This window comes from Chiloscyllium plagiosum, chromosome 38, assembly GCF_004010195.1.
Source record: "Chiloscyllium plagiosum isolate BGI_BamShark_2017 chromosome 38, ASM401019v2, whole genome shotgun sequence".
NCBI lineage: Eukaryota > Metazoa > Chordata > Chondrichthyes > Orectolobiformes > Hemiscylliidae > Chiloscyllium > Chiloscyllium plagiosum.
In genome coordinates, this window is record NC_057747.1 from 9102952 (window position 1) to 9123919 (window position 20968).

The 20968-nt window shown below is 41.4% G+C and overlaps 1 protein-coding gene and 1 long non-coding RNA gene across 4 annotated transcripts in view; one reads left to right on the top strand and one right to left on the bottom strand.

The window, feature by feature from the left end:
• LOC122541800 (anthrax toxin receptor 1-like) overlaps positions 1-17049 on the bottom strand; it is a 112473-nt gene extending 95424 nt beyond the window's left edge. Inside the window, exon 1 of one of the 3 annotated variants that reach the window (XM_043678796.1) lies at positions 16670-17049. In XM_043678796.1, coding sequence (XP_043534731.1) covers positions 16670-16818 — 149 coding nt within the window. In that variant the 5' untranslated portion in view covers positions 16819-17049. Of the gene's footprint in view, positions 1-4006; positions 4025-16669 lie in introns of those variants that run through there. The other 2 variants (XM_043678795.1, XM_043678797.1) reach the window with 2 other exon arrangements.
• Positions 17050-17189: 140 nt separating this feature from the next.
• Positions 17190-20940, top strand: LOC122541803. The gene is made up of 3 exons (XR_006309679.1): positions 17190-17258; positions 18578-18809; positions 20859-20940. It is a non-coding gene; the product is annotated as an uncharacterized LOC122541803 (long non-coding RNA).
• The last annotated feature ends 28 nt before the right edge of the window (positions 20941-20968 follow it).

A 20968-nucleotide genomic window follows, 5' to 3' on the forward strand; every position in this document is an offset into this window, starting at 1 on the left:
CTCAATACGAGTTTAAACAAGCCATGAACCTAGCTGATGATTCACCAGTGCTCATGTGCCTTACATCTTAAAGAGACACTGTCGCAACATAGCATACCCTAACTGTAATACATAATAGCTTACACCATCAAACATTGGATACATAATGATTGAAACTGCAGAAGTTTGTTTATCAGCCCATCTGAAAGGGTTGAGGTAAGTTTTTTTGGGGTGCTTTCATGTACACTTGTTGCACTTGCTTCTCTGGATGAGTTGGTTTTGCTGGATGACCCACCACTTTTGCATTTATGTTTGATTTCTGAATCAGTACTTGGGCATTCCTGGTTTTTGCTTTGGTATGGGGCTTTGGACGAAGTTGAAGGTTGTTTTAGATCTCTGTGAAGATTTTGAAGGCTCTGAGTATTTGTAATAAGTACAATGAGTGGATGAGTGCCTAACCATTGCAGTTTCAATTACCATTCTGGCCATACCCATCATGACCTCAGGATCAATAACTGGATATGTCAGAAATCTTCAATATTCATAGCTTGATAAGACATGTAGCCCAACAAATAACACAAATCAGAACAAGACACAAAAACTCTTAAAGAATTAAGATTGTTACTGAGTGATGCTTCCAAACTCCTGTGTCCTTCTAAACTATCTAGAGCTCTAACACCAAACCAGCTGTACATATATCAAGAAAATGATGAATGCAGTACGTGTATTTACAAAGATTATTCTTATTACATTTTGTGTTAAAAGAATTCATTACCTGGATAAATCAAGATTCATAAAATCCCTATAGTGCAAAATGAGGCCATTTAGACCATTAAGTCTGCACCAACCCTCTGAAGAGTAGAAGGCCCAGATCCCCACCTTATTCCCATTGCAATGTATTTCCCATGGCTAATCCACCTAGCAGGCACATCCCTGGACACTACAGATAATTTACTGTTGCCAGTCGAACTAACTTGCACATTTCGGGAAACCAAGTTCCCAGTCTCCATTAGAGACAGGGCTTCCTCAAGGCTAAAGAGCCAGGCATCATGATTGTTTGATTCAACCCCATTGTTTTCACACTGTTAATGCTCAGTTGGTATCTGAATTCATAGAGGTAGAGGCCATTTGGCCCATCAGGCCAATGCACCAACCCTTCAATGAGTATCCCAGCAAGACCCCTACCATATCCACGTGACCCTGCATTTCTCCATGGCCAATCCACATAGCCCTCATTGTACAGATAGATAGCCGATACTTGAAAAGTAACCGTGAGTCCATCACGTCACCTGCATTCTGTAAGAGTAGAAACTGGATACACAATGTAGAGTGCTCCTGGGTGAACCTGTCTAACCTATGTATTTATGACTGCTGATCCCAGTGAGAAAGCCCCTACAGCAAGGGCCAGCCTCCAGCTGCAAGTTTGGACATTGCTTTGCAGCTCCATGTTCATGCCTGATGTTATTTTAAAATAATAATTCTCCCATTTGCTATTTTGCCTGCAACCAAATTTCTTTCCCACTTGCTTTCAAATGATTCTGAACCACAGGAACCACAGAAAAATTTTAATCTTTTTTTTTCCTTTGACTGCTTAAAACTCACTGCAGAGAAAGCCAGATAGTCAAAAAGCAGCTGTCTTTTCTGTCACTTTAGCACATATAGAACGACACATCATCCAACTTAGCTACAGCATCATTGGAAAGACTCTGTATCACACAGATAAAGTGAATTGCACAAATACTCTGAGTTAGCCACACTTCAGTTTTGCATGTTTTGAAATTTTTTCAGCACTTTTGCCCCAGCTCAAATTAGCACAAATTTAGTTTTCAGAATTCAAGAATAACTAACAAGAAAAGTGTGCAATGTGCTAATGAACACATTGCCACCAGAAATAAAAACTGTCAGCAATTTGAATGCCTTCCAGACAAACAATAGCAGCAGGTACCAAAAGCAAGGAATAAAAGCAGATCCATTCAAATTGCTGTAAATTGCATACAATAAAGAGACATTCACTAGGTAGAAGTAGGCTAGGTAGAAGCAGGCCATTTGGTACGGAGGCCCATGTTACTATTCTTACTCTACATGAGCTTCCTCCATTTACTTCCTATCACCATGTTAATGTATGCTTCAATTCCTTTCTCAGTAATCATTTAAGTTAAAAGAAAGGTTAGCCACCATAATTCCAGAGGACCATAGGGCTGCTCTATCATCAGAGAGAGGCAACTGGTGGGGTTTAGTATAGCAGTTGGACCGTCATGTTGAGGTTGTACAGGACATTGGTAAAGCCTCTTCTAGAGTACTACTTGCAGTTCTGATTGCCTTGTTATAAGGCAGATATTAATAAACTGGAGGGGGTTCAGAAAAGACTTACCAGGATGTTGCCAGGAATGGAGGGTTTCAGTTATAAATATAACCTGGGACTTTTTTCACTGGAGCGTAGGAAGTTGAGGCTTGACCATATAAAGCTTTATAAAATCATGAGGGGCACAGATAAGATGAATGGAAAAGATATTTTCCCTAAAGTGAGAAAGTTTAAAACTTTAAGGGGCCATATTTTAAGGTGGGAGGAGAAAGATTTAAAAAGGACATGAGGGGGGCACTTTTTTACACAGAGTGGTTAGTGTGTGAAATGAGCTGCAAGAGAAAGTGGTGGGTGCAGGTACAGCTACAACATTTAAAAGACATTTTTATAGGTTCATGAATAGAAAAAGATTTGGACGGATATAGGCCAAATGCAGGCAGGTGGGACGAGTTTAGTTTGGGAACATGGTCAGCGTGGACTAGCTGAACCAAAGGGTCTGTTTCCATGCTGTATGACTCTAATTATCTCCCCCCTGACCCTAAGTTGATTGCAGGTTTACACTTGAAGTTTTGTAGTTTTTTTTAAACTTATTTTCTAATCAACCTGCTCAGAGATGTTATTGTACACCTCTGGAACAGGTTGGACTTGAACCCAGGCCTCAAGATTATAATACATTATTATGAAAAACTCATAATATGAAACAGCTGCGTGTAATGAGTGTTTTAGCGTGATTTTTAACAAAACAGGTCTTTAAATACAGAAGTAAGATGGTGTGTGTCTGCCTCTAATTTCAAAGATTGTCTACCCTTAGGTCCTTTCCTAGGTGATAGCCAGCCAATGGCAGCTACACTCCACCTCATCTCCAGGCTCACATTTCACATTACTTTGCAGACTGCCTGGAATACTCTATTAGAGCCCTGTATGAGAACTATTGCACTGAACTCGATACTCACAAATTGGACTCGGTCTGCCATTCTAAATACTGTGACTGCAATGGCAGGTCAAAGGCTTGGAATTCTGTGGCAAATATTTCACCTCCTGACTCTCAAGGGCTGCCCACTGTCGACACTGCACAAGTCAGAAGTGTTATGGAAAATTCCACACTTGCCTGAATGAGTGCAGTTCCAACCACATCTAAGATAATCAACACCATCCAGGCAAAGCAGTCTGTTTGACTGGCACCACATTCACAACTTTCACCATTCCCTCCCTGCACTACCCATAGTGACAATAGTGTGTGTTATTGATAAAATGCATGGCATCATCTCAACCAGGCTCTTTCAATAGCAACTTCAAAAGTTGCAAGCTCTATCACCTAGAAGGACAGAGACAGTGGTGAGAAGTTCCTCTTCAAGCCAGACACAATTGAAACTTGTTTCCTGATGAAGGGCTCTTGCCTGAAATGTTGATTCTCCTGCTCCTCAGATGCTGCCTAACTGCTGTGCTTTTCCAGCATCACACTCTCGACCCTCACAATTGAAACTTAGAAATACATTGCTATTCCTTTGTTGTTGCTGTGTCAAAATCCTCAAACTGCCTTCCTAACAATGCTGTGGATATAGCTGAACCATCTGCAAAACATTGATACAAATGGGTGACTGACTCAAGGACAATTAAAGATGGGCTATAAATGTTGACATAACCAACATGAAAGTACAAAAAAAAGTAAGACCCATGAAATAATAGACTTGAAAATAACAAATTTGACAAAAGGATTAAACTTACCTGTTGAAGCATGCACAAAATGTGTTTAAGACTTTTCACTATGACAGGGCTGATATCTCTCGAAAAAATCAAATGGTTGTTTCATATTCTTCAGAGTCATCCTTCGCCACTGAGGTGAAAATAGCCACAAACTTTAGCGACCAATGGTGCTTACAATTTCCTGTTTATAGCAGTCTGAGCATACACATTGAGGAGAACCTTTCCCTTTTTGTAGCAGCATGATTGAAAGTGTGTATTGTGCAAATTGAAGTGCAAAAACATAGAAGTTACCCCAATAATTGTTAGTTTGTCTTCCTGAAGAATTAAAAGCATGGTAAAACATGAAATTTGGAACCTTTCTGAATAAAATTTTGATAAGAAAATTAACAGGGGCAAAACAGAGAAGACAAAAGAATCTAATTAACGTGACTTGGAGGTGCCGATGTGGACAAAGTTAAAAATCAACTAGGAGAAAGTGAGGACTGCAGATGCTGGAGATCAGAGCTTAAAAATGTGTTGCTGAAAAAGCGCAGCAGGTCAGGCAGCATCAAAGGAACAGGAGAATCGATGTTTCGGGAGTTAAAAATCACGCAATACAAGGTTAGAGTCCAACAGTTTGGATATACTAGCTTTTGGAGTGCCGCTCCGATGAACCACTTGATGAAGGAGCTAGTGCTTCCAAATAAACCTGTTGGACTAAAAACTGATTAAGGTATTGTCATACCAACAGGAGTCTCGCCTGCCAGTCATAGAGATGTACAGCATAGAGAAAACATGCTCAGTCCAACTTGTTCATGCCAACTATATATTCTAAATTAATCTAGTCTCATTTGCCAGCATTTGGCTCATATTCTTCTTACCCCTTCCTATTCATGTAACCATCCAGGTGCCTACACCATTTCCTCAGGCAGCTCATTTCATTCATGCACTGCCCTCTGTGTGAAATGGTTGTCTCTTAGGTCCCTTTTAAGTCTTTTCCCTCTCACCTTAAACATATACTGTCTAGCTTTGGACTCCTTTAAGCTAGGAAAAAAGACCTTGGCTATTCACCAAATCATGCTCCTCATGATTTAATAAATCTCTACAAGGTCATTCCTCAGCCTCTGACATTCCAGAGGAAATATCTCTAGTCTATTCAGCCTTTCCCTGTAGCTCAAACCCTGCAACCTTGGCAACATCTTTGTAAATTTTTTCTGCACTCTTTCAAGTTTAACAACGTTGTTCCAAAAATAGGTAGACCAGAACTGAACTCAGAGCATCACAGAGTAATGGAGATGTCCAGCACAGAAACAGTCCCTTCGGTCTAACTCATCCATGCTGACCAGATATCCCAACCCAATCTAGTCCCACCTGCCAGCACCTGGCCCATATCCCTCCAAACCCTTCCTATTCATTTACACATCCAGATGCCTTTTAAATGTTGCAATTGTACTAGCCTACACCAGATCCTCTGGCAGCTCATTCCATACACACACCACCCTCTGAGTGAAAAAGTTGCCTCTTAGGTCCCTTTTATTTTTTCCCCTCTCACCCTAAACCTATGCCCTCCAGTTCTGGACTCACCCACCACAGCGAAAAGACTTTGTCTGTTTATCCTATCCATGCCTCTCTTGATTTTATAAACCTCTATAAGGTCACCCCCTCAGCCTCCGACACTCCAGGGAAAACAGCCACAGCCTATCCCTCTCCCTGACTGGAGCTCAAATCCTCCAACCCTGGCAACATTCCTGTAAATCTTTTCTGAACCCTTTCAAGTTTCACAACATCTTTTCCATAGGAAAGAGACCAGATTTGCATGCAATATTCCAACAGTGGCCTAACCAATGTCCTGTAGAGCCACACCATGACCTCCCAACTCCTGTACTCAATACTCTGACCAATAAAGGAAAGCATACCAAACACCTTCTTCACTATCCTATCAACCTGCGACTCCACTTTCAAGGAGCTATGAACCTGCACTCCAAGATCTGTTTGTTTAGCAACATTCTCTAGGACCTTACCATTAAATGTATAAGTCCTGCTAAGATTTGCTTTCCCAAAATGCAACACCTCACATTTATCTAAATTAAACTCCATCTGCTACTTCTCAGTCCACTGGCCCATCTGGTCAAGATCCTATAGTAATCTGAGGTAACCTTCTTCGCTGTCCACTACACCTCCAATTTTGGTGTCATCAGCAAACTTACTAACCAAACCTCTTATGCTCACATCCAAATCATTTACATAAATGATGAAAAATAGTGGACCCAGCACCGATCCTTTTGGCACTTCACTGGTCACAGGCCTCCAGTCTGAAAAACAACCCTCCACCACCACCCTCTGACTTCTACCTTTGAGCCAGTTTTGTATCCAAATGGCTAGTTCTCCCTGTATTCCATGAGATTGAACCTTGCTCACTAGTCTCCCATGGGGAACCTTGTCAAACGCCTTACTGAAGTCCATATAGATCACATCTACCACTCTGCCCTCATCAATCCTCTTTGTTACTTCTTCAAAAAACCCAATCAAGTTTGTGAGACATGATTTCCCACGCATAAAGCCATGTTGACTATCCCTAATCAGTCCTTGCCTTTCCAAATACATGTACATCCTGTCCCTCAACATTCCCTCCAACAACTTGCCCATCACTGATGTCAGGCTCACTGGTCTATAGTTCCCTGGCTTGTCCTTACCACCCATTTTAAACAGTGGCACCACGTTAGCCAACCTCCAGTCTTCCAGCACCTCATCTGTGACTATCGATGATACAAATATCTCAGTAAGAGGCACAGCAGTCACTTCCCTAGCTTCCCACAGAGTTCTAGGATACACCTTAACCGATCCTGGGGATTTATCCACTTTTATGCATTTTAAGACATCCAGCACTTCTTCCTCTGTAATATGGACATTTTTCAAGATGTCACAATCTATTTCCCTACATTCTACATCTTCCATGTCCTTTTCCACAGTAAAAACTGATGCAAAATACTCGTTTAGCATCTTCCCCATCTCCTGCTGCTCCACACAAAGGCTGCCTTGCTGATCTTTGATTCTCTCCCTAGTTACCCTTTTGTCCTTAGTGTATTTGTAAAAACCCTTTGGATTCTCCTTAACTCTATTTGCCAAAGCTATCACATGTCCCCTTTTTGCCATCCTGATTTCTCTCTTAAGTATACTCCTACTGCCTTTATACTCTTCTAAGGATTCACTTGATCTAACCTGACAAACACTTCCTTCTTTTTCTTAACCAAACCCTCAATTTCTTTAGTCATCCAGCATTCCCTATAACTACCAGCCTTTCCTTTCATCCTAACAGGAATATACTGTCTCTGGAGGCTTCTGAAGGCTTCCTATTTTCCAGCCATCCCTTTACCTGTGAACATCTACCTCCAATCAGCTTTCGAAAGTTCTTGCCTAATACTGTTGAAATTGACCTTCCTCCAATGTAGAACTTCAACTTTTAGACCTGATCTATCCTTTTCTAACATTATTTTAAATCTAATAGAATTATGGTCACTGGCCCCAAAGTGCTCCCCCACTGACACCTCAGTCACCTGCCCTGCCTTATTTCCCAAGAGTAGGTCAAGTTTTGCACCTTCTCTAGTAGGTACATCCACATACTGAATCAGAAAATTGTCTTGTACACACTTAACAAATTCTTCTCCATCTAAACCTTTAACACTATGGCAGTCCCAGTCTATGTTTAGAGAGTTAAAGTCCCCTACCATAACCATCCTATTATTCTTAGATAACTGAGATCTCCTTACAAATTTGTTTCTCAATTTCCCTCTGACTGTTAGGGGGTCTATAATAGAATCCCAATAAGGTGATCATCCCTTTCTTATTTCTTATTTCCACCCAAATAACTTCCCTGGATGTATTACTGGGAATATCCTCCCTAAGTAAGTTGTAATGCTATCCCTTACCAAAAACGCCACTCCCCCTCCTCTCTTGCCTCCCTTTCTGTCCTTCCTGTAGCATTTGTATCCTGGAACATTAAGCTGCCAGTCCTGTCCATCCCTGAGCCACATTTCTGTAATTGCTGTGATACCCCAGTCCCATGTTCCTAACCATGCCCTGAGTTCATCTGCCTTCCCTGTTAGGCTCCTTGCATTGAAATAAATGCAGTTTAATTTATCAGTCCTACCTTGTTTTCTGCATTGTTCCTGCCTGCCCTGACTGTTTGACTCACGTTTGTTCTCAACTGTACCAGTTTCAATTTTAAATCTTTTCTCACTATCTCCCTGGGTCTCCCCCCCCATCTTACTAGTTTAAATCCTCCCGGGCAGCTCTAGCAAATCTCCCTGCCAATATATTACTCCCCTTCCAATTTAAGTGTAATCCATCCTTCTTGTACAGGTCACTTCTACCCCAAAACAGCCTCCAATGATCCTTCTCCCATACACCAGCTCCTCAGCCATGCATTCATCTGCCCTATTCCTGCCCTCACTAGCTCATAGCACCAGGAGTAATCCAGACATTGCTACTCTCGAGGACCTCCTTTTTAAATTCCTGCCTAACTCTCTGTAATCTCCCTTCAGAATCTCAACCTTTTCCCTTCCTATGTTGAAGGTTTCATTGTGGACAATGACCTCCTGCTGGCCCCTCTCCCCCTTGAGAACATTCTGCACCCTCTCTGAGACATCCTTGATCCTAGCACCAGGGAAGCCACACACCATTCTGATTTTTCGCTGCTGGCCACAGAAACGTCTGTCTGAACCTTGGACTAGAGAGTTGCCCCACACAATCAAGCACTTGGAACTCAATGTACCTCTCATTACATTAGAGCCACTCTCAATATCAAAAACTTGGCTGTTTGTGCTACTTACCCCGAGTATCCATCACTCTACATTTTCCAAAAGAGCATACTTGCTTGAAATGGGGAGAGCCACAGAAGACTCCTGCACTACCTGCCTACTTTTCTTCCCTTTCCTGGAGTTAACCCATCTATGTGACTGAACCTGAGACTTTCACCCTTCCTATAACTGCCATCCGTCACATCCCCTTGCTCTTATAAATTCCTCATTGCCTCTAAGTTCCTCTCCAACTGATCCATTCAATCTGATAGGATTCCCAACCAATGGCATTTATCGCAGATATAATCGTCAGTAACCCGTAAACTCTCCCTAAACTCCCACATCCGACAAGAAAAACATATCACTCTACTAAGGGCCATTTTTGCTTCTTTTAATCTACAGGCTCACTAATGGTCAAACATTTCGATGGGAGAGGCCAAATGGAATCAAATGTCATTTAGGCTCTTAAGTGACTGCCATTGGTCCTTACCTAGGAATGTAGGCATCCTGCTCACTGCATGTCCTAGTGAGCAAACAATGCTGGCCATTCACAGACCAACATGTCATTACTGCTACTAGCAGCTTTAGACAGCGCTGCACGCACCCAAGGTTCAGGATCATGGACCCCTTGTGATTGAAGAAACTGAACAGCTAGAGATTTATGCACTGGATGTGACCAAACTATGAACCAGGTTGAAACGCTGTACCATTTGAGATGTCATGCTGCATGGAGAGAAGGTTCATGCATAGAGTTGTAGAATTGGCAAAACACATTAAGTACGAAATGAAACATATAGGCTTAAACTTTGTGAATGTGCCTATGTAGATTCCACTATCTGAAGGATCAAGAACAGTTTCTAAAACCAATACCAACATTCTGGTGCTCCATACAACTTGCCATCAACAGTCGTAGCCATTGACAATGAGTATCTCCCAGGCCACCTGAACTTTTTGTGGCCTCAAGGAATCCCTGGACCTTGGGTATATAAAATGTACTGGGCTACAGCCTCTTTCATGTTACTTAAGGAGTTTTCACTAAATATTTGCACTTCAGCCCCACAGTACTGATCTTTGGGCACATAGTACAGAAAGCAGCAGAACATTTGAGGGGATTAACTCATAGATCTGCTCCTGTACCTGCCCAAATTGGTCATCAAAACCGGTCCAGAGAGGGAGCAGTGGGGGTGGTCATTGCATCTGACTGTCTGCTTCTCTTTATCATCACTGAGTTGGCCTTTGAAAGCAAACATGTGGTGTCTGCTAATACAATGATTGGTGGGCAACATTTGTGGTGTGGCAAGCATCATACACATCAAAATAACATTTTCTTTGAAATCTGTAAGTTTCATTTGCAACTTTGGCTTTTGTTACAATGTCCTTTCCAATGTCAATTCTAATGTTTTGCTTAATTTGGTCAATTGGTCCTTATTTAATATCAGACTATGGAACAAGCAAACACAAAGCATAATTGCTTAAGAAACTCAGCAGGTTTGGCAGCATCTGTGGAAATACAGCAGTGTTCGGAAGAAGGATCACTGGGACCTGAAATGTTGACTCCTCCTTCTCTCCAGATAGCTGAGATTCTCCAGCAATTTTTTCTTTGCTCCAGATTTCCAGCATCTGCATGTCTTGGTTTTATACATATAAATTGTACCGGGTTTTATTTAAATGCTTGGTTGCATGGTCCTGACCTTTGGGCAGCTAATATGCAGAATGGCTGGCAGATCGGAAGACTTCTTCATTGGTCTATTCCTGGGCCTTGCCCTATGTCCATCAACATCTCAGGCAGTTGGTCAGTGAGTGGGTTGTTACACCTGACAGTTTGCTTTTCAGTTATTCCATACATGGGTGTCCTTGGAGAGGGTGTGTGCAGTGTTCGCCTCTATGCTTCAGGCCTCTTATGACCATTGGGCACCGTAGGGTCTGAGGCACATCATCATTCACCAGAAATGTTATTAATTTAAAACTGTAAGTTTCCTTTGGAATTTCTTATTTGTGTTACAGTGCCTACCTGGGGGCTGTCAATTCTAATTTGGTTTAATTTGGTTAATTGGTTTATTTCTTTAAAACGGTGGGTAATGAGTAGATAAATTGCCATAAGGAGCCATTGCATATAAGTTTAACCTTCTCCTCTCCCCACGTTCAGAGTTCCTCAGAGTTTCCATAGGTTTCCCTTTCTTTGCTGTGGTAACTGCAGAAATTTACATTTTCATTGTGATTAGTAGTTTATGACCAGAAGCAATAACAACTCTTGCTGATTTATTTGCCCTCCTTATCCCAGGTGCACTAAGGCTAATTACAACTCCTCCACCTTGAAATTTGAAGAAGTAACAAAGAAGATTGATGAGGGCAGAGTGGTAGATGTGATCTATATGGACTTCAGTAAGGCATTCGACAAGGTTCCCCATGGGAGACTGGTTAGCAAGGTTAGATCTCATGGAATACAGGGAGAACTAGCCATTTGGATACAGAACTGGCTTAAAGGTAGAAGACAGGGTGGTGGTGAAGGGTTGTTTTTCAGACTGGAGGCCTGTGACCAGTGGCATGCCACAAGGATCGGTGCTAGGTCCACTACTTTTCATTATTTATATAAATGATTTGGTTGTGAGATTAAGAAGTATAGTTATTAAGTTTGCAGATGACACCAAAAAATGGAGGTGTAGTGGACAGCAAAGAAGGTTACCTCAGATTACTATGGGATCTTGATCAGATGGGCCAATGGGCTGAGAAGTGGTAGATGGAATTTAGTTTAGATAAATGCGAGGTGCTGCGTTTTGGGAAAGCAAATCATAGCAGGATTTATACACTTAATGGTAAGATCCTAGAGAGTGTGGCTGAACAAAGAGACCTTGGAATGCAGGTTCATAGTTCCTTGAAAGTAGAGTTGCAGGTAGATAGGATAGTGAAGAAGGCATTTGGTATGTTTCCTTTACTGGTCAGAGTATTGAGTACAGGAGTTGGGAGGTCATGTTGTGGCTCTACAGGACATTGGTTAGGCAACTTTTGGAAAATCCTATCGGAAGGATGTTGTGAAACTTGAAAGGGTTCAGAAAAGATTGACAAGGATGTTGCCATGGTTGGAGAATTTGAGCTATCGGGGGAGGTTGAATAGGCTGGGGCTGTTTTTCCTGGAGCATTGGAGGCTGAGGGATGACCTTATAGAGATGTATAAAATCATGAGGGGCATGGATAGGATAAATAGACAAAGTCTTTACTCTGGGGTGGGGGAGTCCAGAACTAGGGGGCATAGGTTTAGGGTGAGAGGGGAAAAACATAAAAGGGACCTAAGAGGTAACTTTTTCACACAAAGGGTGGTACATGTATGAAATGAGCTGCCACAGGAAGTGGTGGAGGCTGGTACAATTGCAACATTTAAGAGGCATCTGGGTATCTAAGTAAAAAGGGTTATGAGGGATATGGGCCGGGTGCTGGCAGGTGGGACTAGATGAGGTTGGAATTTCTGGGCGGCATGGATGAGTTGGACCGAAGAGTCTGTTTCTGTGCTGTACATCTCTATGACTCTGTGACACTATAACTTGCTTTACAGAAAAACAAAGCAGGCATTTCACAGAATTGCAAGAAAATGATGGACACTGACTTTAATCCAGAAGTTGAGTTTTGAAGATAATCTTAAAGGTAAATGGATGATCACACTGTATGGCATATAATTGAGGGCACAAGATGATTATTCCTATTTCTGAAAGGCAATGCTAAGGGAAGGACAGCTCATTCATGCCTGTCTGGAGAAATACATATATTCAAACTACACAGAGCCACATTTCATTGGGTCAAGTCACACATTTCTTTTTAAGAATGAATGAAAAATCCTTGGTAACATTCCTATCAATATTTACTTTTCTAATGCTTAATAATTGGACTACACTTACTAGAATAGGAGAATCAAGGTGATCAATCATTTAAAAAGTGCTGATGAATATAAGGGAGGACAGTACAAATCAATCCCGTCCCCAACCAATCCATGTCATGTTTCCCTCACATCCATTTAAGAGTACTGCACTTGAAACTTTTGGGGAGTCCCAGCTGTTTCTCTGGCCTGTGGCCTGGAATCCAGCATTGCAATGATATTCACTAGCATGCAATTCTTAGTGTACCTCACCTCACTGAAGGTATCCTGGGAAAATGGGAGTCTGAAATCCATATCCATTCCTTGATGATACTGGTCTTCAAAATGGCAGGTTAAGACATTGCCATTTGAAGACAAATGGAACTGGTGGGAACCATGTGTAACTCACTGGCCACTGTGGTCGGGAAATCACCACCAGTCTCCTTCCAGAGTTAGTCAAGAGGCAGGCTTAGTGCCAGAAATATTTCAGACATGTTGCAAGCAATAAAACACTGCTTCAAAAATTAAGAAGTCTGGAAATGTTATGATTAGTTACTCCATTAATTAATTATCAATTCACTTTTAAAAATTAATTTGAACATTTAAAAGCAAAGTATCTAAATTCTCAGGTTTTAAACATTTCATTTTTCCCATCTATCTGCCAGCTAAATAGGATATTGCTAAACAGAATGCCCTGGGAGAGGAGAAAGGATATGAGCTCAGTGAATCCTTTCTTTGTGCTGCCTGGTTTATATGCAGTTTCCAAGAAACACAGGCTAAAAATGGTTGGGTTCTCATACTCCTTTGCTGAACTCAACTTATTTTCTCGAAGGAATTGTAAACTGCTACATATGCAGGCAAGAACTTTTAAAAAGCTGACGTTAATTCTCCCATATTCTCCCGAATGATCTGACACAAACAATAACAAAACAAAAACTTTGGAAATATGTAGTAAATTGGTTAAGTTCAGAAATACAAAAATCAGATAAGTGTTTCATCAATATTAATCTGATCAAGCACTGTTCATTTCTAGAAATTTTACTTCATTTCAGGTATCTATGGTTGGGATATTTTGATTTCTTTTGCCCAATCACATAGTTCAGCAAATTTCCACTTCAAAATTTAAAATATGTGAAGTTTTATTTGGAAGAACTTCTGATTTTTCAACATTTAACTTTGACATTGTGGTGATAAAGCAGGCTGATTAGAGTTTTTCAGCATCTCATTTCATTCCTTAATCACTTACTGTGTTGGTATCCCTCTTACTCAGTACCATGTTGCATAATCTGTCTTATGCAGTAGCAGTTTTATTCTATTAGTGCCATATGAATCTCTCTCTTCCCAGTACTAGTGCCAAAGCATCTCTCCCATACATCATTATTTCCTCTTTTTGAATGTCACTACCATATTCATTTTCATTCACCCATTGCCACCAGTTGTGGGTGAGATATTAGATTGATTACATCCAGTGGGTGAGAGGTAGTGAGTCCAGGTGTCTGTCGCATTACCAACTCCAGGTTCTCACTCTTACCCACTCAATCTCAGTGTGCTTCAGCCAATATCAATGTCAGCCTGCCTCCCAACTCCAGTCAAAATGCTACTTGTCTGAAATTACTCTAGGAAATCCAGTTACAAAATCTTGGGCTGGTGTAGTAGGGCAATTTTGAGAGATTATTAATTACCTGAAGCATAAAAGATGCTTTTAGCTGAGGTTCAGTCTAGAGATTCCGAAGGATGTTGAAGTCCCTTGCTAAGATTCTAGACATCCTGAATATGCCTTCTTCCACCACTGTTGCCAGAAAAATAACCAGCTAATTCATTAATTTCCTTTTCTGCATTTTCTATCTAAGAACAGCAACTGAATTCCATAGTAAATATAAGTATTTGAAACACTTTGATATATTTCTGAGATAGAGGAACCATGACAATTCAAATCCCTTTCTTTTCATTGGCAGTGCCTATCTTACACAGTTTTTCTCAGTCAGAATCACTCTCCCCCTCTAGCAGTATCCCCATTACTCAGCAATACTACATTTTATTTTAAGGTGGAATGTTGCTGGCTTGGCCATCATTTGTTACCCAATTACCCTGTCGGCAGTTAAGAGTCAACTATGTTGCTGTGGGTCTGGAGGCACGAGTAGGCCAGACCAGGCATGGACAGCAGATTTAATTTCCTAAAGTACATTATTGAACCAGATGTTTTTTTTAACAAGTATTAATAATGGTTTCATTCTGATCAGTATACTTTTAATTCCAGATTTTTATTGAATTTAAATTTCGTCATTTGCTGTGGTGGATGTGCATTACTAATCTAGCAACAATACTACATTTCCCACTCATCACAGGGTTGTGTCACTCAATGATAACCTTTCTCATTCAGCGACAGAATGTTTCACTCACACCTCTTTTATCAAGTGTTTCTCTTGCTCAGAACATTTTCCTTAATCAGTGCCCAGAGGAATTCTACTTATTCAGAGCCAATATGCCACTCATTCCATGCCCCATTCAGTGTTTCTCATGCTCAGATTCAATATCAGAGTCTGTTACTCACGTAAAGGATTTCTCATTGCTTATTTGCTCCTTGGGGTTTTACACTCAGTGCCAGTAGCTTTATTCCTGATAAAGGGCTTTTGCCCGAAACGTCGATTTCGCTGCTCCTTGGATGCTGCCTGAACTGCTGTGCTCTTCCAGCACCACTAATCCAGAATCTGGTTTCCAGCATCTGCAGTCATTGTTTTTACCTCCCTCATCCACCAGTTTGGGTGCAACCAGCCCAGTACTATTATCATTCATGAACTGGCTAGATGTATCTAGCGTAGTGTCAGGATCTCTGACCTACTTGCTGGGTGTACCCAAATCAATTCCAGTTTCCCTTGTCTATTGACTAGGTGTATTCAGCCGAGTGCTAATATTTCTCAATCACTGGCTGGTTGTATCTCACTCAGTGTCATTACATTCCATCCACCGGGTTATGTACCTCACTCAGTGTCAGCAAAACGTTCCCATGGAATATTTGAACCCAATATCATTATCTCAACCACAGGAAGGGTGTACAAATTTGTAATCCCTGAATCTCCCATCCTCTGGCTGGGAGGATCCACTACAGTGACAGTCACCCCTACACCCTGGACAAAGCGATCTGGTATAGTGCCAGTCAACCCTACCTTCTGACTGATGGGATCCACTTGCAGTGCCAGTTACCCATCCTCTACCTGGTGTATCCAGTGCAGTGCTAGTCACCCCCACCTTCTGGTTAAATGGATCCAGTGCAGTACCAGTCACACCCACCCTCTGGTTGGGTGGATATAATGCATTGCCAGTCACACCCACTCCCTGATTAGATGGATCCAGTGCAGTGCCAGTCACACCCACCCTCTGGTTGGGTGAATCCAGTGCAGTGCCAATCACACCCACCCTCTTGTTAGGTGGATCCAGTGCAGTACCAGACACACCCACCCTCTGGTTGGGTGAATCCAGTGCAGTGCCAGTGACACCCACCCTCTGGTTAGATGGATCCAGTGCAGTGCCAGTGACACCCACCCTCTGGCTGGCTGGAAAGCCTAACCTTGTCACGTGACCTTCTCTAGGGGGTGCGTGTATCCCGCCCCGCCCCCTCCCGGCCAACGTCTGCGGCGCGAGCCGCCTTTCAAACAGGGGCCGGATCGGTCGGTCGCTGCCGTCCCAGAGCCGCCGCGTCCGTGTGATCGGCGGCAGCAGAGCGGGGGGGGGGGGAATACTCTGCAGAATAAAGATAAAGGTTGCGGTGCGATGGGGAGAGAAATAAACATACGCAAAAACACGCACACTTTTGTTCGAAATCTCTACATTTCTTTGATTTGCAACCTCCGAAGCGAACAAGGGGAAATACAAATGCAATCTTTTGTATTCGTTCCTTTATGTGGGGGTTTTGTTTTGGCTGAGTCCACTCAGTTTTCATTTCAAAAGGATAAAAAAGACCATCCCCTTCCTCCTCCTCCCACCCCCAACCCCAAAATAGACACAGATACACGAAGAGTTCAGCAAAGAGTAAATAAAAGAGCTCCAGTATTATGGATCCCCACTTACTTATCTAAAATAAAGTACAGGTCGAAAGCTCCGTGACAGGATGCCTTGTCGTGGTCTTTGTCCTCTCTCACTTGGCCAAAAGTGAATGAGCAGAAGAAGACGCCGAGGAGCAACAAAGCTCTGCAAACGCCGCTTGCAAAGCTCGCCATTTTTCTCGGGGCAAAATACTCATTCGATCTTTAAGGCAGGGAATGAGAACGCCGCTGGAGTGGAAATAACTGATCCAACTTTCTCCCTCTTCCTCTTCTACTGCTCCCCGGCAAAACCAGGCAAATGATTCCCTCCCAAGGCTGGAGTGAGTGAGCAGCAACTCTCCAGCATGTCCTCTCCAGTGCAGACTGAGGCTTCCTGACCCCCCTCGCCACACCGTCAGTGCGGAGGCTGGGACTACAATTTAACCAGCCCTTATAAATCCCTCGCATCCAATTTCCAGCACCAGTAAGCGAATTTCAACCGTGAGAGAAGGAAAAGAGGGGCTGACAAGAAGCACTGAGTGCAATACTTCTGCAGAAGCTGTTGCAACAGATAAACCACAAGCAATGTGCGAAAGGGTGCTGCAGGCTAATTCCTTAATAATCCTCAAAACTGGGTAAATACTTGGGGAACACTTGTTTAAACAGGACTACAAGGAAAGGATAGGCATTATTTGGATAGCTCTTTTGGTCAATGACAAATGCAAATAATTCACCAGAAGCTCACATGATGTGTAATGCATCGCTCTACACAGTCCTGAAAGCATATCGCTTTGTAATTCTGAGAAGGGATTTGGGTAAACAGAGAGAGAGGAAAACCTTGCAAGGTTTTAGGGGCAAAGGAGAAAGATTTGGGACGAATTCTATGGCTTATTTCAAGCAAGTTCTGTCACGATGGGCTGAATGGTCTACTCTTGTCTTACATTGTTCTATAGAATCAATCCATAATGCGCCTTCAATGGTCAGACAAACAGCAATCTTCTCGCAATGGCCTGAGTCTCTTGTCACTTGCAACCTTATGGTCAGCATTAGTCCTGCCTCCAACGACAACTCCCCACCCCACTTTCTTAATTTTGAATTCATATTTCTACAAAATTGGCAAATGACTTCAATGAAAGGCGTAATTACATTTTTTCGACGAGAAACATGCAGTGATTTTAATAGTTAAATTGACCAAAATCTTTTGTTTATCCAAAAAAAAGTCTTCCGAACTGTATTTTCAAGACTAAACGAGAGGCAGAATGCTGAGAGCTGGAGGGTTAAAGATGAGGTAGTTTGCCTAATCTCAGAATATCATGCAATACGCGCTCCTTAGAAAGAGGGCGCTTGAGACATACAATCTAAACGTTATCATAATGTAGCATTATTCTATCCGTTTAAATCCAATACAAGTCAGGTATCTTTGCAACAATCTGGCACGGTTTACCCACACTCGAATGTTTTTAAAAAACCATTTTCCGCTGGCTGTGGCTCTTGATGATCCATTCCTATTTACATTTGACCTCAAGTGCTGTGAGCGGGTTTGACTTTCAGAATATTTTCCAGGCCAAGCATTTCCCAGGGCATCTTGAGATGCCTCTTATGAACGGAATTATATCAATCGCTACGATTACTTACGGCTACAGAAATAAAGCGAGATTTTTGAAACGTTGACGCCAGCCCTTGAAACGCGACAGCAGATCTGCAGCAAATTGAGCCAGTCGAAACGAAATAAGCGCTTTTCTAAAAAAAAGTATTTCTCTCTACAAAGATAAACTCCACAATTAATTAACGCCTTCTGTAAACTATGACGTCTATCGATCGCCTCGATCGTTTTCAAAATGTTATTTTGCAACGTAGAACTAACTTGAATCAAAATTTAAAACCGCAAGTATCAATTAAATGTGAGAATTATTTTGATAACAAGTATATTAAACGGTGGTTTGTTTAATTTCAGGCTTCGATTGGACCCTGTCCTGTTCAGTGCCTCGGATACTTTCTCGTATGGGGGATCTGTATGGAATGCGGGCTATATTTTGAATTTATAGTAGTAAAATGTAACAATAGTTTGCAACTATCGGTGATAACATCAAACTTAAAGAAAATAAATTCACTTCAGTGACCCTTTATGAATGGACAAAGCGGCTTCGAAATTCGCACTTGGCCAGACTTGAAATTGAAAAAATATCGTGAGTTGAAAGACTGTGTTTAAATTTGATGCATTTTGTAAGCAAACTTGTTAATTTCGAATGATGTACAAATTCATGCAATAAGAGTGGTCTGGTTTCTATAAGGAATCTGCTGGACTGAATTGTTACCGGATGCTGCACAGTTCAATTTCACCTGCATAGCCACACTGAATATTGCCAGTTTTCCGTTGAAAATGAGACAAATAAACTCCAACAATCCAGAAACATTGGGTTCTGTCAAAATTAACGGGTGATCTGCGTTCAGTAGCGGGGGGCCACTAAACAACGTGAACGTTAATCGGGAAGAGGGTTGGCTATTTCAGTTGTCAAAGATGCTCATAGGAATTTTCTGACAAGCATTGACACGCCTTTATTTGGATCGACATTTTTCCAAAATGATGCTGCTACTTGAATCTTTAGCATCATTTGATTGTGACAAGGTTCTTGACCATTAGAGAAGTTTTTTTTTTATGTAACCGTATTACCAAGCTCCCTTGTAAGGATCGATTTCTACACTCGGCCAACAGCGCTCCCTCCTTCCCCAGTTTGAATATTTCGCAACTAAATGGAACAGGTTTAGGTTCGCTTTCGATAGAATGAAGTCCGCTTCCCAGGAAAGGATTAATTGAAACATCATTTTAATTCTAATCTCCAACAGCATCACAATAATTTATTTGGACGCCTATAAGATTTCAAATCTAATTAAGATTTCAACGAATTTTAAAAGCTGTGCGGAGATTCGTTTATTTTTTGATTTAGCAGAAAGCGCATGGTCACATTTTATTTCCAAGGGAGTTGGGTTAAGAAAAGGGTACTTTATAGGATTTTATAAATCCCTTCTAAAGGGGTAAGATGGCAATCCATGAACATTATTGATTTGACCCGTATTGTGATAAATTTGACCGGCAGTTTCTCGGAGTTCGCTGTTTATGCCAAGGGCTGCGGGGGAGATTTGTCTTAGAGCCACTAAATATTTTCACAGCCCAACATCAAACTGAGTTGCTGCTTAAGCTTCATTTGTCTTTGTTTTGTTTTGATTCAAGAAGAAAACAGATATCTCCGACTGTGTAAGACGACTTACACTAAGCTTCATGGTACAAACGTTCCTACAGTATTTATTTGTAAATTAAGGTTCAGAAATCAAGCAGCTTCCCCCCCATCCCCAAAAATAATCTAATTAGCGCAGCACATTGTGCGACAAACTTTTATTTTTACAACCTTATAATCTCCTGAATCAAAAATAAATGTTGCGTGAGAAAAATACTCCCGTTATTGTTGTACGATTCGTGTTAAGGGAATTAAAAGAGTTTTTTTTCCATGGAAAACTGCTAGTATTATTTATAAATAATGCATTACCTCCGTTGTTCAGCGCATAAATACCAAACAAGGAGCTAACACAATGATGTCGACGTTTAAGAAACAACCCATCACCACCATTTATCATTGTTTTACTTAAATCTGTGCAAAATTACTCATTTCTCTACAACGTACGCAGTAGGATAGAGTCCAAGCCTATCTGATGTGTCAACCGCTGTGATTTCTAATAATTTAAGTTGATAATTCCTTTCAGTTTCCACTCTTTATTAAAGATCTGTGACGCCAATTCTTCTTTCATTGATAGACTGAAGGTTAAATAATCTGCCAAGAAAGTATAAAACCGAACCTGGGCGGTCTAGAATCCATTTATCCTACCCAGCAGTGAAGTTTGTGCGAAATAGGAACTTATACCCAGACACCAAACACTATTTATTTAAAATCGATTTCTAACTTGGCCTTATAATAGGCTTTACACATAGCAGAGCTCAACTTTGGGAACGGGTCCTGCATTATTACGTCCAATTTTGTGTTTAAAAATTATTAAGCCTTTAATCATGAGTGTAAGCACCTCTGTTAGAAGGTGGTAAAGGTTCAATAACAAAGGTACGAATTTGTTACAAATTATAATATTTTCTCTCTGATTTTTAGGTCAGGTATACCTACAATGGCTTTTGAAACTCTAACTTTTCTAGTCAAAGCCATTCAAATTATTCTTATCTATGTATTGTGTAGAAAGCCATTAAGCGCTGCTCCAAATGAACTGCAAGTGTCCGCTCCCATGCACTCATTCTGAGAATTGCTCCATATAACCCACCAATGAACGTGCCAATTGAGGGTGCATG